We start from the raw sequence: 22087 nt of genomic DNA, 5'->3' as shown, positions 1-22087 counted from the left end.
GGGAGGGTTCTGTGTGAGGGTAGGGTTGGGTTAAAGAGACTCCGTAACAAAAATTGCATCCTGTTTTTTATCATCCTACCTATTCCAAAAGCTATTCTAATGTGTTCTGGCTTACTGCAGCACTTTCTGCTATCACAGTCTCTGTAATAAATCAATGTATCTTTCCCCTGTCAGACTTGTCAGCCTGTGTCTGGAAGGCTGCCAAGTTCTTCAGTGTTGTGGTTCTGCTATGAACTCCCCCTTCCTTCCAAGCCCCTCTATGCACACTGCCTGTGTATTATTTAGATTAGGGCATCTTCTCTCTTCTCTCTTATCTTTTACAAGCTGGATACAACTGAGCTGGCTGGGCTTTCACATACTGAGGAAATTCAGACAAGGGCAAAGCTGTTTGCAGGAAGAAAAGAGCAGCCTGAAACTTCAGTGCATGAGAGATGCAGGGGGAAAGAAACACACAAATGATCTCTTGAGATTCAAAAGGAAGTCTGTATACAGCCTGCTTGTGTATGGATGTATTTTCTATGTGTGGACATACTGTACATCAACCTACTTCCTGTTTTGGTGGCCATTTTGTTTGTTTATAAACAAACTTTTTAAAACTGTTTTTAACCACTTTTAATGCGGCGGGGAGCGGCGAAATTGTGACAGAGGGTAATAGGAGATGTCCCCTAACACACTGGTATGTTTACTTTTGTGCGATTTTAACAATACAGATTCTCTTTAAGCAATATTGACGAAAAATGCAACGACATTTAACGTTAATATTTATTCGTTATTATATATCTTCAGCAGTAAATATCGTTAATAAAGCTTGACAACGCTGGTTCTCGTTATAAAATGTCATTAATACCTGGCGCCAAATTCGTTAGTAAGTCGGGCACTTTTTTCACGGCACCCTTTTTTCATGCACGCAGTAATGAATTTATTGTATTACTGCTTGCTTACTTATTTTTTTTTTTTTATGTGATTAACAGGTGGTCTGACTGACCCACTTCAGCACTGATGCGCATTCTGACAGAAGCATTGCGCTGCTGTCAGATTACATAAAGTCAGTGCATGCAGCGCTGCAGAACGAGATTTCTCCTCCGCAGTTTGCCGAGGCATATGAACTGAGGGGTGGTGTTGAAGTTCATATGCTTTGGCAAGCACTTTGTATTTAAAAAAAAATCTGACGATGATGTATGTATCCACACAGATTGATGTGAATGGAGAAATCAGGTTTGCCAGGGCACACGAGCTGAAGTGGGTTTGGATGATGGGTAGAACTTCTATGTCCTGGCAGACGCCTTTCCCCTCCTTTTTTTTCACATTTTTTTGGCAAGAGATTTTTTCATCTACATTGATCGATGCGAAGGAAGGAATCTGTGCTGTTCTTTTTTTTCTTTCAGTCCAGAGGCTGAACGCAAAAAAAAAAAAAAAAAAAGGTAATTACCTGTATGCCCAATATTAGGAGTATAGCAGAAATTCCTAATGCTGGCCATACATGTAATGATTGCAGGGACCCTAAAATGCCAGGTTAGTACAAATTACCCCATTTTGAAAAGAAGACACCCCAAGGTATGGGGAATCCAAGGAAGATTGAACTTTTTTTTCACAAGTTAGTGAAATTCACACACTGTGGAAACAGATTTCAGAAGTCCTCTTGTAAAGGAAAGTTATAATTACCTGCGGCGTCTTTTCCCCCATAGCTGTCCCCAGAGCCTCTGAATCAACCTACTTTTGGTGCGTAGCCCTTGTTTTCATAAATATTTAGAAATGTATTTACTGTATTTTTCAGACTATAAGACTTCCCTGACCATAAGATGCACCTAGGTTTAGAGGACAAAAATATTCTCCTCCTCCTACACAAAGCAAGGGCTGTTGGTTTTGAAAATGGAACTCAACTCTGCTATTTTTATCATCACTAAACCCATAGGTGGATGGTCAACATTGTTATTGTGTTTGGCTTCTGATGGCTGCTGACTGAAGGAGCTCAACTGGGCAGTTAGGTTGAAGATGAAATAAACACAATGAAAAGGCTTATGTGATGGGTTATAAGGAGGTTTGTATTATTGGTTAGGGGGTTAGGCATTGCTTAGGGGCATTGGTTAGCTTGGTATTGTCAAGAGAGGATGTTAGCTTTTGGCATTAGGAAGAAGGGTAGAGGTTAGGATTAGTGTCTGTTAGGGGGCCCAATAATTTACCCATTTATTGTGCAGAGGTAAATTTTGTGGTATCCTGAGTGAAAAAGAAATCCCTTTTGCTACAGCACCATCACAGACACCCCAACAATAATACCCATGCAACAAGACCTCTTTTGCTACTGACTGCAGCCCCCAGCAGTTATGTATGTGCGTTGAGATAGAGACCCAGCAGTAATGTATGTGTGCGACAGATTGCACAGCTTACCTCTCTATCCGGTGAGTTCCGTGTCCTGTCTTGTCTCTTCCTGCATCCTAGTTGGCGCCCTCTCATTGCTTGACTCCAGCACATGTGCGCTGCCAGATCATGCTTTATAAAGCATAAATAATAAAAACTGTGCCATTTATTTATACACATATTGTTCTTTTTATCCTAGGTTGTTATGGAATCCACCCAGATTTGGTAAAGGAGAACTGGACCTGTTCACGGTGTGCCGCCTCTGCCTGGAACGCTGTTAGTAATATGATGACTACTTTGTACATATACAGGGTGGGCCATTTATATGGATACACCTTAATAAAATGGGAATGGTTGGTGATATAAACTTCCTGTTTGTGGCACATTAGTATATGTGGGGGGGGGGGGGGACTTTTCAAGATGGGTGGTGACCATGGCGGCCATTTTGAAGTCGGCCATTTTGAATCCAACTTTAGTTTTTTCAATAGGAAGAGGGTCATGTGACACATCAAACTTATTGGGAATTTCACAAGAAAAACAATGGAGTGCTCGGTTTTAACGCAACTTTATTCTTTCATGAGTTATTTACAAGTTTCTGACCACTTATAAAATGTGTTCAATGTGCTGCCCATTGTGTTGGTTTGTCAATGCAACCCTCTTATCCCACTCTTCACACACTGATAGCAACACCACAGGGGAAATACTAACACAGGCTTCCAGTATCCGTAGTTTCAGATGCTGCACATCTCATATCTTCACAATTGCCTTCAGATGACGGTGTGGTATATGGGGTACATAGGTAGTGGGGCCATTCTTCATCAATGGAAACCTCAAGGCCACTGGATATGCGAAATTGCTACATGACGATGTGTTTCCCTCTTTATGTACTGAACCACATTATGGGTGTCAGGTCTGAGCATTCCTAGAAGAACAGGTTCCTGGAAAGTGGATTGGTAGTCGTGGGCCAGTTGAATGGCCCCCAAGGTCTCCCGATCTGACTCCCTTAGACTTTTATCTCTGGGGTCATCTGAAGACAATTGTCTATGCTGTGGAGATACGAGATGTGCAGCACCTGAAACTATGGATACTGGAAGCCTGTGCTAGCATTTCTCCTGCAGTGTTGCGATCAGTGTGTGAAGAGTAGGAGAAGAGGGTTGTATTGACAATCCAACACAATGGGCAGCACATTAAACACATTTTATAAGTGGTCAGAAACTTGTAAATAACTTATGAAAGAATAAAGTTACGTTAAAACCAAGTACACCATTGTTTTTCTTGTGAAATTCCCAATATGTTTGATGTGTCACATGACCCTCTTCCTATTGAAAAAACAAAGTGGATTCAAAATGGCCAACTTCAAAATGGCCACCTTGGTCACCACCCATCTTGAAAAGTTCCCCCCTCACATATACTAATGTGCCACAAACAGGAAGTTGATATCACCAACCATTCCCATTTTAGTAAGGTGTATCCATATAAATGGCCCACCCTGTATTTTTTTCAATTCTTAGCACATGAAATGGCATAGCAGGAGATACATACCATCTTTTTCTGTCTTTCATATAGGAATGTTGCCTCTGCAATCTTCGAGGGGGTGCTTTGCAGGTCACTACGGATAAAAGGTTTGTTTTACCTTTACACTTTTTTTTTTTCTTTAAGAGTAAACATTTTACTAGACCTATAACAAACACAGCACATTATAGCCTTCATGAATTAGAAAGAAAAAAATAGTGTTACGTCTATTACAGTTATTTGGGTAATCACTTTTCCATTCGTTGAGACCTGAAAGTGCTATGATGTATGGATCAATATACAATATCTGAGACATGACATATACAGTATATATATATATCTTATAAACCAGTCAGGTTGAAAAGCAGCATGTGCAAACGGTGTTTCACAGTATTCCTTTGTATCAGGCAAAAATCTCACCTACTTAGCTTTTGTATTGCTCTCTGATGTATTTATACAGTAATCAGGCCACATCTTAGCCATCTTTTTACCAAGCTAACTAAGCTACTTCTCTTGGTATGTAAGACCAAGGAATAAGAAGACTAAAGACTAAAAAGAATAGTAAGACCAAGGAATAAAAATTTCCCTGATTTAATTTAGTTGTCCATCTTTGTCGGACATATTCAGAAGGTCCATGCACGGTGGGGTCAGGGAATACAAAGAAGCCTCTAAACCAGTGTTTCCCAACCCTGTCCTCAAGGCCCACCAACAGTGCATGTTTTGTGGAAATCCACACAGGTAGGTAATCAGCTCTGCAAAGACACTAATTACCTCACCTGACAATGTTAGTGGTTTCCTGGGCCTTGAGGACAGGGTTGGGGAGCTCTGCTCTAAACTACCCAGAGCCTTCCTACTACCTAGGAAATGATCTATTTGTATCTTTTTATCTTTTTTATTTGCCTCACGTTCAATTTAATAAATACATGAAAAAATATTGGACCTAGGTCTGACTCTTATCTCTGCTAACCGTTTCCCACCATTTTTTTTTTTTGCCTTCTGTCCCTTAACCTGTTCTCCATCCAGCTATACAATTTTACCTAGTCTCTGTATCCTCAACTTCTGTACCAGGCTATTGTGGGGAATAGTGTCAAAAGTATTTGTAAAGTCCACTACATCTATTGCTTTATCCAAGTACACTACATCTATTGCTTTATCAAGATCTAAATTTGCATTCAACCTTATTTGTTAACAAAAAATTACTGCATAAAAGCTGTGCATGTTGGTCAGATCCGTATTTAGTTAACCCTTGTTAACATGAGCCTGAAGCGAAAATAAAAAACAAAACAGATACCTAAGGAGAAGGAAGGCTCGGGTCCTATAGCAGAGTTCCCCAACTCTGTCCTCAAGGCCCACCAACAGTGCATGTTTTGCAGAAAGCCACAAACATGCACAGGGGAGATAAGTGTCTCAGCCGAGCTGATTAACTACATCTTTGGATTTCCATAAAACATGCACTGTTGGTGGGCCTTGAGGACAGGGTTGGGAAACACTGCAAGAGCCTTCCCATTCCTCTCCTAGTTCCCTCGTTCCATCGCAGGCTCCCCCGTTAGCACTGTCTGAATGGAGGGTCAGGGAGTGCTCTCTGCCGCTGTGGTAGGCTTCAGGAGCCCAAGTGCTCCCGAAGATGGGTTGCCTCCATACTGCTGATGGGCGAGCAAGCAGTACAGAGCCGCCCATCTTCAGGAGCACTCGGGTTTCCGAAGCCTCCCGCAGCGGGGGATTTGAGCAGGGGAGCCAGCGCTGGAACAAGCAGGCTGTGAGAGGAACGGGTAGACTTTATAGGACCCAGAGCCTTCCCTTTCCTTGGGTAATCTGTTGTTGTTTTTTTTTTTTTCAATATTCCGGTACTGAGGCAGGAAGAATCAAGATAATAGTTGTCTGCTAAGGACCTAGAAATTAGTCTATTGATCATTAAAAAATGGAAGAGCTCATCTTATCTTCAAGCATTACTGTGTCCATCACTGGTAATTTTGGAGGTAATTGTTGGCTTAGACAAGCCTGGTACGTCTGTGGAGTGTTGAAACTTAAGTTTTATTATCTTAAAGTGGACCTGAACTCTTACACAGGACAGAAGGAAAACACAGATTAATCCACCCTGTATGCATTTAGAGAGTTTAGCCTGTTTAATTCCCTCACATGTGTGACTAATTACCACTGTAATGTGATCTCTCAGCTGTGTTGGCTCAGGAATTTCATTTGCCATGGCAGGGCAGCTAATTTGTTAACAGAGAATGTTAACACTATGTCTGCTTCCATGAAAGCAAGAGGTAGACACACTGCAGATTTATTGCAAGATTTGTAACAAAGAAATGTTTTTCTTCAAATGTTATTATGATGTTCGGTATCTTTTTAGAGCATGGAGAAAGTTCAGGTCCGCTTTAAAGAGTAACTGTTAGGCTACAAAAGCTAATTTAAACCTCTATTCTCATGTGTTAAACAGTTTAGAAGGAAGCCAAAAAGGCAATACTGAAGTTAAAAAATCTCTCTTACTTTGTTGTTGGCTGAATAGCAATCCTCTTTATTCCTAAGCTCCTAATGAGGCCGCAGGGCGCATAACAGATACTGCAGAGCATGCTGGGAGGGTTTTTTTTCTCTCCACTGCACAGGGGAGTGCAGGGAGGTCCTCCCCTTCATTTCCCTATCCCACCCTAAGTATGCTTTCACAGTGGGAGATTACAGGCTCATGTTACAGCAGCCTGTGGCAGCCCAACTCACAGCACTGAAAAATCAATGTGCTGTTCACAGTGCACATGTTGCATTAGAGTATACTGTCCGCTATTATTCCTAGCCACATGGCTAATTAATAGTCACTGCACAGTAGTGTTGTCCGGATCATGAACGATTCGGATCTTTGATCCGGATCTTTTTTGTGAGTCGAATCATCCGAGATTCGGTTCACAGTGGATGTCTGGAAGAAACAGGAACTGCAGCTCCTCTCACTCTGCTGCAAATGATTCAAAGATTCGGTTCAAAGATCGGGATCTTTTCAATGATCCGATTCAAATCATTGAAAAGATCCGGACTTCCCAGTATAGAACTAAACCGGCTCACCTCTGTTCATCTGACAGCCTCCCCAGGAAGATCACCCCCTCCCCCCAATGACAGCACAAACGCCCCCCCCCCCCCCCCACCCCCCCGCTGAGTGACAGACAATATGCCGTTAGACCAGAGACTGGTGGGAGTGTCTGAGGGCTGGAACTTGGGAGGGCTAAAGAGTCATCAATCAGGAAGCAGGGTAAGGGAGGATGTTACATTACAATTGGCTTCATACAAGACAGTCAAACATGGAACCTGCCATGAGCTGTCAGGAGCATCAATCTCTGCAAATACTATATAAAAATTCTGTGAAATCCAAACATGGACAGTGAAATGCATATGTAATGTAAGTACAGCCAATATTTAGCTACTGATATATGTTTCTTTTCTCTGAGACCTTATACCTAACAGCTCCTCTTTAAGACCTTTCATTATGCACTGAGAACATGAATCTAGGTGTGAATCCACGTTTATATGGTATTTGTAGCAATTTCAGTATCTTGTTTATAGAGGTTTTAACCCCTTCCTATGTTGGGAGTGTTTTTTTGATAGATCACCATATTGTTAAATATGTTTGTATGGTGGAGATCCTGTTTGATGTATTAGACCATCAGCCACGGCAAAGGGACTGGGTCTCCACCTGAGCTTACAAATTGTAGGTGGATTTAACAAAAAAAGCACAATGTTTCGGCACGCAGGCCTTTGTCAAGTGCTAACACACACTATTAGTGCAACCATTATATATCTTAAACATTAATATAAACCCTCATGGGTGGGCACAAACTTAAAGGTGAGAGACCTTTTAAAGGTAAAGCCAGGGAATGCAATGCCTATGCAACAGATTAAAACCATCACATGTTAAAGTCCACATTCAACCCATTGGAGGTAAGGGTGTTCAATTTATCTATCCACCGACTCTCTCTTCTCAGGAGGGCAGTTACAGAATCAATACCTTTACCAATTGACATTTTCTCCAATACACAACCTCGCAGGTCGTTTACTACATATTGACACTTGAAGTAAAAGCAACCTATGGGAGAATCAAATTTATTTTTACTAGCATCAGCCTGATCGGAAAGTACGCCTTCATAGAGGTCAGTAATGCCGATACAAAGGAAACAGGTATATCATCATAGGTGAAGTACTGATGCTGTAAGCCTCAGAACCAGGGTCTCGCAGGACCATGTACATATACGATAACACAACCCTTAATTTTAGTGACAGTAATTGAGTAACCGATTGTAAATTGCAGATTGCATTCAAACAAAAACAAACCGTGCACTCAGTCTGTAACTTAAGCTATAACAATAAATGTTGGGCCTTGACTGTTTGATACATTGTGATAACATAGTTTGATGTATCAGTAGTATTTAGTAGTTTAGATTAGTAGAAGCTTTATTAGCGGTTAACAGTAATCAAAGAAGAGAGAGAGGGGAAGATAAAAAGGAAGAAGAAAAAAAGGGGGAGGAGGGGTTAAGAGAGGAAAAAGAAAAGGGGGGGGGGTCTAACACAGGGAGCACAACAATGCCCAATTCCAGCAAAAAAACATGAACAGCGTATTTTGAGCCTAAACTAAGTAAGCACTAAGCAAGTGCTAAGCTAAACTAAGCACGTTCCAGGGCAAAGATCTTAAGCGGGTCATCCCATACTTTGTTAAACCTTTTGGGGCAGTTTCTGTTTTGGTAAGTAAGTTTGTATAGAGGGAGTATTTTGTTGATAGTCAGAATCCAAGCACCATGAGTGGGAGGGGAAGGGTTATTCTTATATTGCTCTCCCTTATGGTGCAACTTTTTTCACATCCAAAGCACCAAAGAGGGGGTATAACATATTAAGAAATTAGTAAAAATTTAAATAAAATACCATAAAATAGAATAAAAATAAGGAGTTTTGAATCAGGATGATACCATTTGGTTTCAAGACTACTCCTCACGGTTTAGGGCCCCTATAATGCCAGGACAGTATTGGAACCCCACAAATGACCCCATTTTAGAAAGAAGACACCCCAAGGTATTCAGTTAGGAGTATGGTGAGTTCATAGATTTTATTTTTTGTCATAAGTTAGCGGAAAATGACACTTTGTGAAAAAAAAAAACAATAAAATTCAATTTCCGCTAACTTGTGAGAAAAAAAATAAAATCTTCTATGAACTCGCCATACTCCTAACAGAATACCTTGGGGTGTCTTCTTTCTAAAATGGGGTCATTTGTGGGGTTCCTATACTGCCCTGGCATTTTAGGGGCCCTAAACCGTGAGGAGTAGTCTGGAAACCAAATGTCTCAAAATGACCTGTGAAATCCTAAAGGTACCCATTGGACGTTGGGCCCCTTAGCGCACCTAGGCTGCAAAAAAGTGTCACACGTGGTATCGCCGTACTCAGGAGAAATAGTATAATGTGTTTTGGGGTGTATTTGTACACATACCCATGCTGGGTGGGAGAAATATCTCTGTAAATGGACAATTGTGTGTAAAAAAAAAAATTGTCATTTACAGAGATATTTCTCCCACTCAACATGGGTATGTGTAAAAATACACCCCAAAACACATTATACTACTTCTCCTGAGTACGGCAATACCACATGTGTGACACTTTTTTTGCAGCCTAGGTGCGCTAAGGGGCCCAACGTCCTATTCACAGGTCATTTTCAGGCATTTGGTTTCTAGACTACTCCTCACGGTTTAGGGCCCCTAAAATGCCAGGGCAGTATAGGAACCCCACAAGTGACCCCATTTTAGAAAGAAGACACCCCAAGGTATTCCGTTTGGTGTATGGTGAATTCATAGAAGCTTTTATTTTTTGTGAAAAGTTAGTGGAAAATGACACTTTGTGGAAAAAAAACGATAAAAATCAATTTCTGCTAACTTTTGACAAAAAAATAAAATCTTCTATTAACTCATCATACACCTAACGGAATACTTTGGGGAGTCTTCTTTCTAAAAATGGCGTCACTTGTGGGGTTCCTATACGGCCCTGGCATTTTAGGGGCTCAAAACCATGAGGAGTAGGCTAGAAACCAAATTGTAATGATTGGTGTCAGCAACCAGAGAGAGAATCTGATCCTTGGCGATCCGCAGTATCCCCAAGAATACAGATATACCCGATTGTTGAGGATCTGCGGAATCGTCAATAATCAGATATGTCTAACCTCAAGACACCGTAGAGAGTGTAAGTGTTTGGTGCAACAGTAACAACTCTGAGTAAAGACCACCAGAGGAGCTGGCGGCCTATACTCCTGAGGAATTCACCCCTGAGCGGTGGGTGATATTCCTGTAGCCTGTGGACCCCTGAGCGAGGGACCAAGGCTGGGTTGCAGGAAGCCCTGCTGCGAATATGTAAGGTTTTGCCCTGAACTGGGCTAACGTAACACAGTAATAACACAATCCTAGTCTGGAGTGTGAGGTCCGTATTCACCACACCCTGGAACTAGTCTAGGGCACAACATAAATGATAACACAATTCCCTAGTCTTGGGTGTGAGTTCCGTGATCATCAACACCCTGGAACTAGTCTGTAGTATAACATAAATGATAATACAGTTCCCTAGTCTTGGATGTGAGGGCCTTGATCTCAACACCCTGGAACTATGCTAGAGAATACACAGAAGATGCACAGTATTCCTAGTCTTGGGGTGTGAGGGCCTTGATCTCAACACCCTGGAACTGGTCTAACAAATAATACAATTCAATTAGTACTTTAAGCTATCAAGAATCTGACTCAGTGTGGATTCCCAGCTCCAGCCGGTTCTGGCACACTGCCGGGTCTAGCTAAGGTCTGAGTGCCTTCACGCAAGTGTTAGCAATGGCAGACAACCAGCAACTGACAAGCAACAGAATATATAGTTGCTGGACTCTGCCGCCCCGCCCAAGCCATTCAGCCAATCATGAGTCCTGCAGGAATCAGCTGATCTTCCTGATCAGCTGACACTTCCCCTGCTGGTATAAAGGTCCTGAGTTCAGGCCCGCGCGCGCGTAGCTCTCCATCTGCCTATGTGCACTAACAGACCCAGCCACACCAAGCGCATGCTGCTGCATGCAAACCGCCGCGTTGGATGCGGAAACAGCCGCTTTGCTGTCAGGACATGCGGCGGCTTTTCCGCATTCCACCATACTACCAGACGCGTGTCTATGCGTGCAAACCGCCTCTTTGGACGCGGAGTCAGCCGCCTTGCTCTTGGCATATGCGGCGGCTTTTCCGCGTTTTCTCACACAAATGCCTCAAAATGACTGTTCAGGGGTCTAAGCATCTGCAAATTTTGATGACAGGTGGTATATGAGGGGCTGAATTTTGTGAAACCAGTCATAAGCAGGGTGGCCTCTTAGATGACAGGTTGTATTGGCACTGAAGTGCAGGAAGCGCAGGATGTTCTCAAATCGTGACCTGGACATCGCAGCAGAGAACATGGGCATGTGATGTATTGGGTGCGTAGACCAATAAGACCGCAATACATTCTTTTTGACTAGACCCATGTTAACCACTTCCCGACCGCCTAACGCACAGAGGCAGCCGGGAAGTGGAGCCCTTAAGGACCGGCTCACCCACAGAGGCGGCGGTCCATTTAAGGGCATGGGCGGAGCGATCGCGTCATCCGTGACGCGATCCTCCGCCGGCGCCTGTCACCGCTCGCCCGCCGCAACATCCCGCCGGCTATACGGAAGCGCCGGCGGGATGTTAACCCCGTGATCGCTGCATACAAAGTGTATAATACACTTTGTAATGTTTACAAAGTGTATTATACAGGCTGCCTCCTGCCCTGGTGGTCCCAGTGTCCGAGGGACCACCAGGGCAGGCTGCAGCCACCCTAGTCTGCACCCAAGCACACTGATTTCTCCCCCCCTGCCCCAGATCGCCCACAGCACCCCTCAGACCCCCCCTGCCCACCCCCCAGACCCCTGTTTGCACCCAATCACCCCCCTAATCACCCATCAATCACTCCCTGTCACTATCTGTCAACGCTATTTTTTTTTATCTCCTCCCCTGCCCACTGCCCCCTCCTGATCACCCCCCCACCCCTCAGATTCTCCCCAGACCCCCCCCCCCCCTGTGTACTGTATGCATCTATCCCCCCTGATCACCTGTCAATCACCCATCAATCACCCCCTGTCACTGCCACCCATCAATCAGCCCCTAACCTGCCCCTTGCGGGCAATCTGATCACCCACCCACACCAATAAATCGCCCGCAGATCCGACATCAGATCACCACCCAAACGCAGTGTTTACATCTATTCTCTCCTCTAAACACCCACTAATTACCCATCAATCACCCATCAATCACCCCCTATCACCACCTGTCACTGTTACCCATCAGATCAGACCCTAATCTGCCCCTTGCGGGCACCCAATCACCCGCCTACACGCTCAGATTGCCCTCAGACCCCCCCCTTATCAATTCGCCAGTGCAATATTTACATCTGTTCTTCCCTGTAATAACCCACTGATCACCTGTCAATCACCCATCAATCACCCCCTGTCACTGCCACCCATCAATCACCCCCTGGCACTGCCACCCATCAATCACCCCCTGTCACTGCCACTCATCAATCAGCCCCTTGCGGGCAATCTGATCACCCACCCACACCAATAGTTCGCCCGCAGATCCGACGTCAGATCACCTCCCAAGGGCAGTGTTTATATCTGTTCTCTACCCTAAACACCCACTAATTACCCATCAATCACCCCCTGTCACTGCTACCTATCAGATTAGACCCCTATCTGCCCCTAGGGCACTCAATCACCCGCCCACACCCTCAGAATGCCCTCAGGCCCCAGCCCTGATCACCTCGCCAGTGCATTGCTTGCATCTATTCCCCCCTCTAATCACACCTTGAGACACCCATCAATCACCTCCTGTCACCCCCTAGCACACCCACCCATCAGATCAGGCCCTAATTTGCCCCGTGTGGGCTCCTGATCACTCGGCCAAACCCTCAGATCCCCCTCAGACCCCCTTCCGATCACCTCCCCAGTGCATTGATTGCATCTATTTTCCCCTCTAACCACCCCCTGAGACACCCATCAATCACCTCCTGTCACCCCCCTAGCACTCCTATCCATCAGATCAGGCCCAATACAACCTGTCATCTAAAAGGCCACCCTGCATATGACCGGTTCCACAAAATTCGCCCCCTCATAGACCACCTGTCATCAAAATTTGCAGATGCTTCTACCCCTGAACAGTCATTTTGAGACATTTGGTTTCCAGACTACTCACGGTTTTGGGCCCGTAAAATGCCAGGGCGGTATAGGAACCCCAGAAACGGACCCCATTTTAGAAAAAAGACACCCCAATGTATTCTGTTAGGTGTATGACGAGTTCATAGAAGATTTTATTTTTTGTCAAAAGTTAGCGGAAATTGATTTTTGTTTTTTTTTCACAAAGTGTCATTTTTCACTAACTTGTGACAAAAAATAAAATCTTCTATGAACTCGCCATACACCTAACTGAATACCTTGGGGTGTCTTCTTTCTAAAATGGGGTCACTTGTGGGGTTCCTATACTGCCCTAGCATTTTAGGGGCCCTAAACCGTGAGGAGTAGTCTAGAAAACAAATGCCTCAAAATGACCTGTGATTAGGACGTTGGGCCCCTTAGCGCACCTAGGCTGCAAAAAAGTGTCACACATGTGGTATCGCCGTACTCAGGAGAAGTAGTATAATGTGTTTTGGGGTGTATTTTTACATGCTGGGTGGGAGAAATCTCTCTGTAAATGGACAATTGTGTGTAAAAAAAATCAAACAATTGTCATTTACAGAGGTATTTCTCCCACCCAGCATGGGTATGTGTAAAAATACACCCCAAAACACATTATACTACATCTCCCGAGTACGGCGATACCACATGATTGGCACTTTTTTGCAGCCTAACTGCGCTAAGGGGCCCAAAGTCCAATTAGTACCTTTAGGATTTCACAGGTCATTTTTGTTTCAAGACTACTCCTCACGGTTTAGGGCCCCTAAAATGCCAGGGCAGTATAGGAACTCCACAAATGACCCCATTCTAGAAAGAAAACACCCAAACGTATTCCGTTAGGAGTATGGTGAGTTCATAAAAGATTTTATTTTTTGTCACAAGTTAGCGGAAAATGACACTTTGTGAAAAAAAACAATTAAAATCAATTTCCGCTAACTTGTGACAAAAAAATAAAAACTTCTATGAACTCACCATACTCCTAACGGAATACCTTGGGGTGTCTTCTTTCTAAAATGGGGTCATTAGTGGGGTTCCTATACTGCCCTGGCATTTTAGGGGCCCTAAACCGTGAGGATTAGTCTTGAAACAAAAATGACCTGTGAAATCCTAAAGGTACTCATTGGACTTTGGGCCCCTTAGCGCAGTTAGGGTGCAAAAAAGTGCCACACATGTGGTATCGCCGTACTCGGGAGAAGTAGTACAATGTGTTTTGGGGTGTATTTTTACACATACCCATGCTGGGTGGGAGAAATACCGCTGTAAATGGACAATTGTGTGTAAAAAAATCAAAACATTGTCATTTACAGAGGTGTTTCTCCCACCCAGCATGGGTATGTGTAAAAATACACCCCAAAACACATTGTACTACCTCTCCCGAGTACGGCGATACCACATGTGTGGCACTTTTTTGCACCCTAACTGCGCTAAAGGACCCAAAGTCCAATGAGTACCTTTAGGATTTCACAGGTCATTTTGAGAAATTTCGTTTCAAGACTACTCCTCACGGTTTAGGGCCCCTAAAATGCCAGGGCAGTATAGGAACCCCACAAATGACCCCATTTTAGAAAGAAGACACCCCAAGGTATTCAGTTAGTAGTATGGCGAGTTCATAGAAGATTTTATTTTTTGTCACAAGTTAGCGGAAATTGATTTTAATTGTGTTTTTTCACAAAGTGTCATTTTCCGCTAACTTGTGACAAAAAATAAAATCTTCTATGAACTCACCATACTCCTAACGGAATACCTTGGGGTGTCTTCTTTCTAAAATGGGGTCATTTGTGGGGTTCCTACACTGCCCTGGCATTTTAGGGGCCCTAAACCGTGAGGAGTAGTCTTGAAACGAAATTTCTCAAAATGACCTGTGAAATCCTAAAGGTACTCATTGGACTTTGGGCCCTTTAGCGCAGTTAGGGTGCAAAAAAGTGCCACACATGTGGTATCGCCGTACTCAGAAGAGGTAGTATAATGTGTTTTTGGGTGTATTTTTACACATACCCATGCTGAGTGGGAGAAAGATCTCTGTAAATGGACAATTGTGTGTAAAAAAAACTTAACAAATTGTGATTTACAGAGATATTTCTCCCACCCAGCATGGGTATGTGTAAAAATACACCCCAAAACACATTATACTACTTCTTCTGAGTACGGCAATACCACGTGTGGCACTTTTTTGCAGCCCAACTGCGCTAAGGGGTCCAAAGTCCAATGAGCACCTTTAGGCTTTACAGGGGTGCTTACAATTTAGCACCCCCCAAAATGTCAGGACAGTAAACACACCCCACAAATGACTCCATTTTGGAAAGTAGACCCTTCAAGGTATTCAGAGAGGGGCATGGTGAGTCCGTGGCAGATTTCATTTTTTTTTTGTCGCAAGTTAGAAGAAATGGAAACTTTTTTTTTTTTGTCACAAAGTGTCATTTTCCGCTTACTTGTGACAAAAAATAATATCTTCTATGAACTCACTATGCCTCTCAGTGAATACTTTGGGATGTCTTCTTTCCAAAATGGGGTCATTTGGGGGGTATTTATACTATCCTGGAATTCTAGCCCCTCATGAAACATGACAGGGGGTCAGAAAAGTCATAGATGCTTGAAAATGGGAAAATTCACTTTTTGCACCATAGTTTGTAAACGCTATAACTTTTACCCAAACCAATAAATATACACTGAATGGGGTTTTTTTTTATCCAAAACATGTTTGTCCACATTTTTCGCGCTGCATGTATACAGAAATTTTACTTTATTTGAAAAATGTCAGCACAGAAAGTTAAAAAAATCATTTTTTTGCCAAAATTCATGTCTTTTTTGATGAATATAATAAAAAGTAAAAATCGCAGGAGCAATCAAATAGCACCAAAAGAAAGCTTTATTAGTGACAAGAAAAGGAGCCAAAATTCATTTAGGTGGTAGGTTGTATGAGCGAGCAATAAACCGTGAAAGCTGCAGTGGTCTGAATGGAAAAAAGTGGCCGGTCCTTAAGGGGTAGAAAGCCCTAGGTCCTCAAGTGGTTAAAGTGAACCGGAGGTGAAAATAAGCTGATGAGATAAACAATAGTATTTATCCTCCTACTCCTAAAAATGACTTTTTTAGATATCCCATGGTTTTGTTTTGTATTTAAACATTTACAAAGTAGATTGAATGTTTTATTGTCTCTGTTCAATGGCAGTCTATTAGGAGTCCCAGAGTTAAAATACATGAATTATTTACCCTTTTCTATATCTCCCATGCGTCACAAGTTGTATTTTACCAGGAAAACGTTTATGGCTTTAATTTGTTTATTGGTGATGTTTACTTTATTTCTGACAAGCTACTGACAAGACAGAAGCTGTCACTTCCATGCCCGAAAAGTAACTCTTTCAAGCAGCAAAATAAAACAAGAAAAACAGCCTGGTCCTTAAGATGTTTTTCACTGTACATACACATGTTTATCTCATCATGTCACATGTCACCTCAGGTACACTTTAAGGAGAAGTCCCCCAAAAAATGTTACATTCGGAATCTTGGAGTGGCTTCCATCGTAAAGGCTGGGCATAGTAGCTTCTTGGATTGGCGGTTGCGTATTGTGTGGCATAACGGTTGGTCTCGCCACAATTAAGTCGTACCAGCAGTGATCAGAAAAAAAAAATTCTGTCACTGCGGTGGGGCGGGGGAAGGTTTGGCCGGGTGATCAGAAGCCCGCAGGGGGGCAGATTAGGGCCTGATCTGATGGATAGGAGTGCTAGGGGGTGACAGGTGGTGACAGGAGGTGATTGATGAGTGTCTCAGTGGGTGATTAGAGGGGAGAATAGATGCAATCAATGCACTGGGGGGGATGGGATCTGAGGGTTTGGCTGAGGGATCAGGAGCCCACACGGGGCAAATTAGTGCCTGATTTGATGGGTGTGCGAGGGGGTGACGGGGTGATTGATGGGTGTCTCAGGGTGTGAATAGAGGGGGGAATAGATGCAAGCAATGCACTGGGGAGGTGATCGGGGGTATCTGAGGGTGTGGGCCGGTCATTGGGTGCCCGCAAGGGGCAAATGAGGGTCTGATCTGATGGGTATGATGGGTAGCAGTGACAGGTGGTGACAGGGGGTGATTGATGGGTGATTAGAGGGGAGAACAGATGTAAATAAGGCACTGGGGAGGTGATCAGAGGGGTCTCAGGGTGTGGGCGGGTGATTGGTTGCCCGCAAGGGGCAGATTATTCTGATGGGTAGCAGTGAAAGGGGATGATGGGGTGATTGATAGGTGATCAGTTGGTGATTACAAGGGAGAATATATGCAAGCAATGCACTGGCGAGTTGATCAGAGCGGGTCTGGGGGTCTATCTGAGGGTGTGGGCGGGTGATTGGTTGCCCGCAAGGGGCAGATTAGGGTCTGATCTGATGGGTAGCAGTGACAGGGGTGACGGGGAGATTGATAGGTGATTACAAGGTAGAATATATGCAAGCAATGCACTGGCGAGTTGATCAGAGCGGGTCTGGGGGGCTATCTGAGGGTGTGGGCAGGTTATTGGGTGCCCGCAAGGGGCAGATTAGGGTCTAATCTGATGGGTAGCAGTGACAGGGGGTGACGGGGTGATTGATAGGTGATCAGTAGGTGATTACAAGCGAGAATATATGCAAGCAGTGCACTGGCGAGTTGATCAGAGGGGGCCTGGGGGCTATTTGAGGGTGTGGTGGGTGATTGGGTGCCCGCAAGGGGTAGATTAGGGTCTGATCTGATGGGTAGCAGTGACAGGTGGTGATTGATGGGTGATTAGTGGGTGTTTAGAGGAGAGAACAGATGTAAACAATGCACTTGGGAGGTGATCTGACGGCGGGTCTGCGGGCGATCTAATGGTGTGGGTGGGTGATCAGATGCCCACAAACGGCAGGTTAGGGTCTGATCTGATGGGTAGCCATGACAGGTGGTGACAGGGGGTGATTGATGGGTGATTGACAGGTGATTATAGGGGAGGATAGATGTATACAGTACACAGGGGCGGGGGGGTCTCGGGAGGATCTGAAGGTGTGGGGGGGGGTGATCAGGAGCCCCCAGGGGGCAGTTAAGGGCCTAATATTAAAAATAGCATTGACAGGGAGTGATTGATGGGTGATTAGGGGGGTAATTGGGTGCAAACAGGGGTCTGAGGGGGTGGGCAGGGGGGGGTCTGAGGGGTGCTGTGGGCGATCAGAGGGAAGGGGGGGGGGCAGATCAGTGTGCTTAGGTGCAGACTAGGGTGGCTGCAGCCTGCCCTGGTGGTCCCTCGATCAATGGGACCACCAAGGCAGGAGGCAGCCTGTATAATACGCTTTGTATACATTACAAAGCGTATTATACGCTTTCCATGCGGCAATCTGAGGATTAACAACCCGCCAGCGCTTCCGATCGCCCGGCAGGTTGACGTCGCGGGTGGGCGGAGCCTATTGCCGGCGGATGCGCGCGCATCACAGCACGCAATCCCAGGGCCTGGAAGAGACCCAGGACCTGACGCCAATTGCCGTTACGTGGTCCTGGGGCTGCCACTTTGCCGCCGCCAATCTACAGTGGGCGGTCGGCAAGTGGTTAATATGTTATACCTCCTCTTTGGTGCTTTGGATGTGAAAAAGGTTGCACCACAACTGGGAGTGTTGCGTTCCATCATGTTGTACCCACCTCCTACCACACAGTAACTCTCTACTGAATATTTAACAGCCCCACCTAGTGTTTCCACCCCACCCTTTAGATTGTAAGCCTCTGGCAGGGTCCTCCATTCTAGGGCTGCACGATTTTAGGGAAAAATTGAAATTGCGATTTTTCACTCGAAATTGCGATTTCGATTTTTTTTTTCACAATTTTTTTTCCAAAACAAGCTTTAGCATTACATTGTACATGTATGCAGGTGTGGGGCCTTCTGTGAGGATGCTGGGCTGGGGACAGTTAACAATGTGCAGCTTATTGCGGAGTGCTTGAGCCGGGCAGCGGATCCACTCGAGTCACTGAGTGACAGAAGCTAGAACTAGCAGTGAATATTTATGATTGCTAATGAGCGGGGCAGCGGGGGGCGAGTCCAGTCTAGAGCAGCACACAGCGCCACCAATCACTTGATAGAGATGGTATGACGGCAGCGGTAGGCGGAGCTGTACCCTCTATACAGCTCCGCCTACCGCCTCCGTCATACCATCTCTATCTAGCTATTGGTGGCGCTGTGTTCTGGACTGGACTCGCCCTCCCCCTGCTGCCCGGCTCATTAACAATTATAAATATTCACTTTTAGTCGCAGCTTCTGCCAATCAGTGGCTCCCAAAACAAGTCACTGATCCGGCAATGTGCGGTGTATTGCGGACTCACGAGTGCTTGAGCCGGGCAGCGGGGGGCGGATCCACTCGAGTCACTGAGTGGCAGAAGCGAGGACTAGCAGCGAATACATATGATTGTTAATGAGCAGAGCAGCGGGGGGCGAGTCCAGTCCAGAACAGCACACAGCGCCACCAATCACTATATAGAAATTGTATGACAGCGGCGATAGGCGGAGCTGTACCCTCTGTACAGCTCCGCCTACCGCTTCCGTCATGCCATCTCTATCTAGCTATTGGTGGCGCTGTGTGCTGCTCTGGACTGGACTCGCCCTCCCCCTGCTCCCCAGCTCATTAACAATTATAAATATTCACTGCTAGTCGTGCTGCTTCTGCCAATCAGTGGCTTCCAAAACCGAAGCTACTGACGATCCCGAAATCGTCTGCACGTGAATCGTGGTTTCGGTTTAAAACCGCAAAACCGTGCAGCCCTACTCCATTCCCTTGTGTAATCTACAGGACCATGTGCTCCTTTCCTATGACAGCATGTACTTGTATTACTGGGCCTACCTAACCAGCCCATATTTCATGGTCATGTATTTTGTAAAATTTGCATGTATAACTTTGTTCTATGTTGTATAACCTTATGTCTGTCATCCTTGTATCATTGTATATATTTATTGTCCAGCGCTGCGTAATATGTTGGTGCTTTATAAATACAATAAATAATAATAATAATAATGGGGTAGTGAAGTATGATTGGACGGCGCTTCTCCCTTTTGGGCACGTGATAGCGTTGCGTTCCACTCATCTGTGCTTCCCCTTTTTAGGATTGATGGGCATTGTATGTAGGAGAGACATGATGCTACACTGAGCGAAGGACGCTGCATTCTGATAAGCAGTGCCTCTCCTGTGTTTACAAACCAACGCACGTCGGGCGCTGATGGAGCGGATACGCTGATTGTACACTTGACAAAACCAATTACTCTTCTTGGTGATGGAGGTGTATGTTTATTTTCTTTCTGTGTTTATATTTTTTTTGGGGGGGGGTGGGCAATTCTGAGCTCTAGTTAGATGGAGCGCAGGTTGGATATTCACTTCATCTTGATTGTGATGAATACGATTGCCTTATTCAGAGAATTAGGGGTGGAGTTGTCCAACTAAGGGAAGTTTATATATTTCTGGTGCCTGCCGCCTGCCGCCTTTCCCCCGAATACGCCATTAGGTGAAACTAGTCGGGAAGGTAACAGACGGCACCATACTTCATTGAGCCTGATAGCACTTGCTTTATGAACTTTAAATGCTGATTGTTTCTTTATTATTCTATTTGAGATAAATTTAACGAACTGGTTCACGTGAATTTTGGCAAAAATATGTTTCCGCATTAATAAGGGATATGGGCCTGTAGGAGGAGCAGAGTTCAGGGTCCTTTCCAGGTTTAGGTAGCAACACGATAAGCACATCAGACCATGAGTCCGGGACCTCACCCGAGTCGCATGCCCTTACCAACATTTGCGTCAAGAAGGGAACACATTAAAGGGGACAAAGTACCCTTTTTTCCCTGGAATTTCTCCTGGTTTCTAATAGCTATAGGAGCTGCCATCTTCCCCCCGCCTCTTCTAGCCATCCTTATTTACAGAAGTTTGAAGTAAAAAAAAAAAAAAAACACCGCTCTACCTCTCAACCAGATAGGAGTTGCTGGAAGCCAAGCTGCAAGAACTTTAGTATGGATAGAATGAAATATGCACACTCCCAGGTTTAGAAAAGTCCAAAAGGTTTTATTTAAGGATCACCGGTACAGCAAAAAGCGGCTGACATGTTTTGGGCCAAGTATCCTTACTCATAACCTTACAAAACTGACATCTTAACAAGACATATATACAGTGGTGTGAAAAACTATTTGCCCCCTTCCTGATTTCTTATTCTTTTGCATGTTTGTCACACTTAAATGTTTCTGCTCATCAAAAACCATTAACCATTAGTTAAAGATAACATAATTGAACACAAAATGCAGTTTTAAATGATGGTTTTTATTATTTAGTGAAAGAAAAAACTCAAAACCTACATAGCCCTGTGTGAAAAAGAAATTGCCCCCTGAACCTAATAACTGGTTGGTCCACCCTTAGCAGCAATAACTGCAATCAAGCGTTTGCGATAACTTGCAACAAGTCTTTTACAGCGCTCTGGAGGAATTTTGGCCCACTCATCTTTGCAGAATTGTTGTAATTCAGCTTTATTTGAGGGTTTTCTAGCATGAACTGCCTTTTTAAGGTCATGCCACAACATCTCAATAGGATTCAGGTCAGGGCTTTGACTAGGCCACTCCAAAGTCTTCATTTTGTTTTTCTTCAGCCATTCAGAGGTGGATTTGCTGGTGTGTTTTGGGTCATTGTCCTGCTGCAGCACCCAAGATCGCTTCAGCTTGAGTTAACGAACAGATGGCCGGACATTCTCCTTAAGGATTTTTTGGTAGACAGTAGAATTCATGGTTCCATCTATCACAGCAAGCCTTCCAGGTCCTGAAGCAGCAAAACAACCCCAGACCATCACACTACCACCACCATATTTTACTGTTGGTATGATGTTCTTTTGCTGAAATGTTGTGTTACTTCTACGACAGATTTAACAGGACACGCACCTTCCAAAAAGTTCAACTTTTGTCTCGGCGGTCCACAAGGTATTTTCTCACAAGTCTTGGCAATCATTGAGATGTTTTTTAGCAAAATTGAGACGTTCTTTTTGCTTAAGTGGTTTGCGCCT

General features: G+C 44.4%; 1 protein-coding gene across 1 annotated transcript in view; it reads left to right on the top strand.

Moving 5' to 3' along the window:
* Nucleotides 1-22087, top strand: part of KDM4B (lysine demethylase 4B) — a 731006-nt gene that overhangs the window by 391903 nt on the left and 317016 nt on the right. Inside the window, exons 14-15 of the mRNA XM_068233805.1 lie at nucleotides 2555-2631; nucleotides 3922-3977. Of these exons, the coding sequence (XP_068089906.1) occupies nucleotides 2555-2631; nucleotides 3922-3977 (133 nt within the window). The remainder of the gene's footprint in view (nucleotides 1-2554; nucleotides 2632-3921; nucleotides 3978-22087) is intronic.

This window comes from Hyperolius riggenbachi, chromosome 1, assembly GCF_040937935.1.
Source record: "Hyperolius riggenbachi isolate aHypRig1 chromosome 1, aHypRig1.pri, whole genome shotgun sequence".
Lineage (NCBI taxonomy): Eukaryota > Metazoa > Chordata > Amphibia > Anura > Hyperoliidae > Hyperolius > Hyperolius riggenbachi.
Note: the sequence above shows the minus strand (reverse complement) of the source record. Positions and strands in the feature narration are given on the sequence as shown.